This window comes from Limulus polyphemus, unplaced genomic scaffold (genome assembly GCF_000517525.1).
Source record: "Limulus polyphemus unplaced genomic scaffold, Limulus_polyphemus-2.1.2 Scaffold4058, whole genome shotgun sequence".
Lineage (NCBI taxonomy): Eukaryota > Metazoa > Arthropoda > Merostomata > Xiphosura > Limulidae > Limulus > Limulus polyphemus.
In genome coordinates, this window is record NW_013669668.1 from 43,024 (window position 1) to 44,514 (window position 1,491).

General features: G+C 34.3%; 1 protein-coding gene across 1 annotated transcript in view; it reads left to right on the forward strand.

The window, feature by feature from the left end:
- Nucleotides 1–273: 273 nt before the first annotated feature.
- Nucleotides 274–1,491, forward strand: part of LOC106470518 (barH-like 2 homeobox protein) — a 26,570-nt gene continuing 25,352 nt past the window's right edge. The window contains exon 1 of the mRNA XM_013931078.2: nt 274–484. Within this exon, the coding sequence (XP_013786532.2) occupies nt 340–484 (145 nt within the window). The 5' untranslated portion in view covers nt 274–339. The remainder of the gene's footprint in view (nt 485–1,491) is intronic.

Genomic DNA, 1,491 nt, shown 5'->3' on the forward strand with positions numbered 1-1,491 from the left:
TCAGAGCATTATTTAAAAGACAATGAAATATGCTTACTGTTTAGGTGTGTAAAGAAAAGCACGTTGTTCTCATAAACTAATTCCTGGCTGTATACATTACCCGGTATTAGACATGATGTTGCATCCGATGTAATCTCATAAACATTTCGGACCAAACTGTCGTCAGTCATGCAGGAAATGACGTCGCAATTTTAAGGCGACAGACCTCACCTGTATAACAATAAACATCATAAAAACATATAGTTTTGATGTTGATATCTGGTAGACCAACATTCGCAGATCAATTTCTTTTGAGGACGATTTTATGAAACATCAAATGCAAACAGATATCCGATCATAATGGTATCTCGACAACGGTCGTTCTTTATTCGAGACATCCTAGGTGGACAAGAAAGTGACTTAAATGCATCAGGTGAACATAGACAAATGACCCCGTGCTCCGGCATGCCAAGTGCAGAAGGAGTTGGTCCTGCAGACCAATCGGGTAAGACACTCTCTTTCATTCTACTCATTTTTAATTATTTATCTGAATTAGAGAAACAATAAATCACCAGCATCTCACAAACTGATCAAAGAGTTGTATCTATTTCCGAGCTATTTTTATGATTTTAAGTAATAAGTCAAGAATTAGATAAATCACAAAATAAGAAACGAAACCATCAGAGTTTTTAGAAGTTTGACCAATAAGGAACGTCTAACTTCTAAAAGGTGCTCGTGCTGTCGGGTTTCTTGTTTTGTTCCCAAGTTAGTAAAATTTAACTGTTAGGAAAGGTATATTTGATTGTTTTAGAACAAAGCCTCATTGGGATATCTGTTGTGTCCACCGCGGGGAATCGAACCCCGGATATTAGCTTTGTAAGTCCGTAAACTTACCGCTGTACCTCTGGAGGACGGTTAGGAAAGGGTTACTACATATCAATAAAACTGCCAAAATTTTCAAAGGTACCACTTAGAATCCTGTGAACAGCCTGTTACGATGTACAAACTGTGAGCAATAACGGATGTCTTTTTTTTTAGTGGTAAAAGTGTTTCGAATCAGTAGTTAACAAGTGTTATGTCATTTTCAAAGAAATGTTATATATCTGTATGGTGAGTGTGAACCCTAGTAAAAACGTTATTTATTAATTACGTATTTCCCATATAATCTTGGTTAATGGGAAGTCTGTGTGAAAAAAAACAAAAAAAACCTAAAACATTTTGGATAGTTTGTGAAAATAAACAAAATGATTATTGTTTTTCTCCTTTATTGACTATATGTTATGTTTACTAAATTATCTCATACGTTAGCGGGTTTTTTAATTGAATAGTTGATCAACAAAAGTAAACTAAAAGCATACATTGGTTGCTAATTAATATGCAATTAATCGTGTACTGCATGATCTGTCACCCATTATGAGCATATTTCATATTTGAGTCTAATCAAACTATATGTTTTCTAATCTTTGATAGGTTGTTTAGGCAGAGTATTCATAATGAATCTAAGTATCAAAT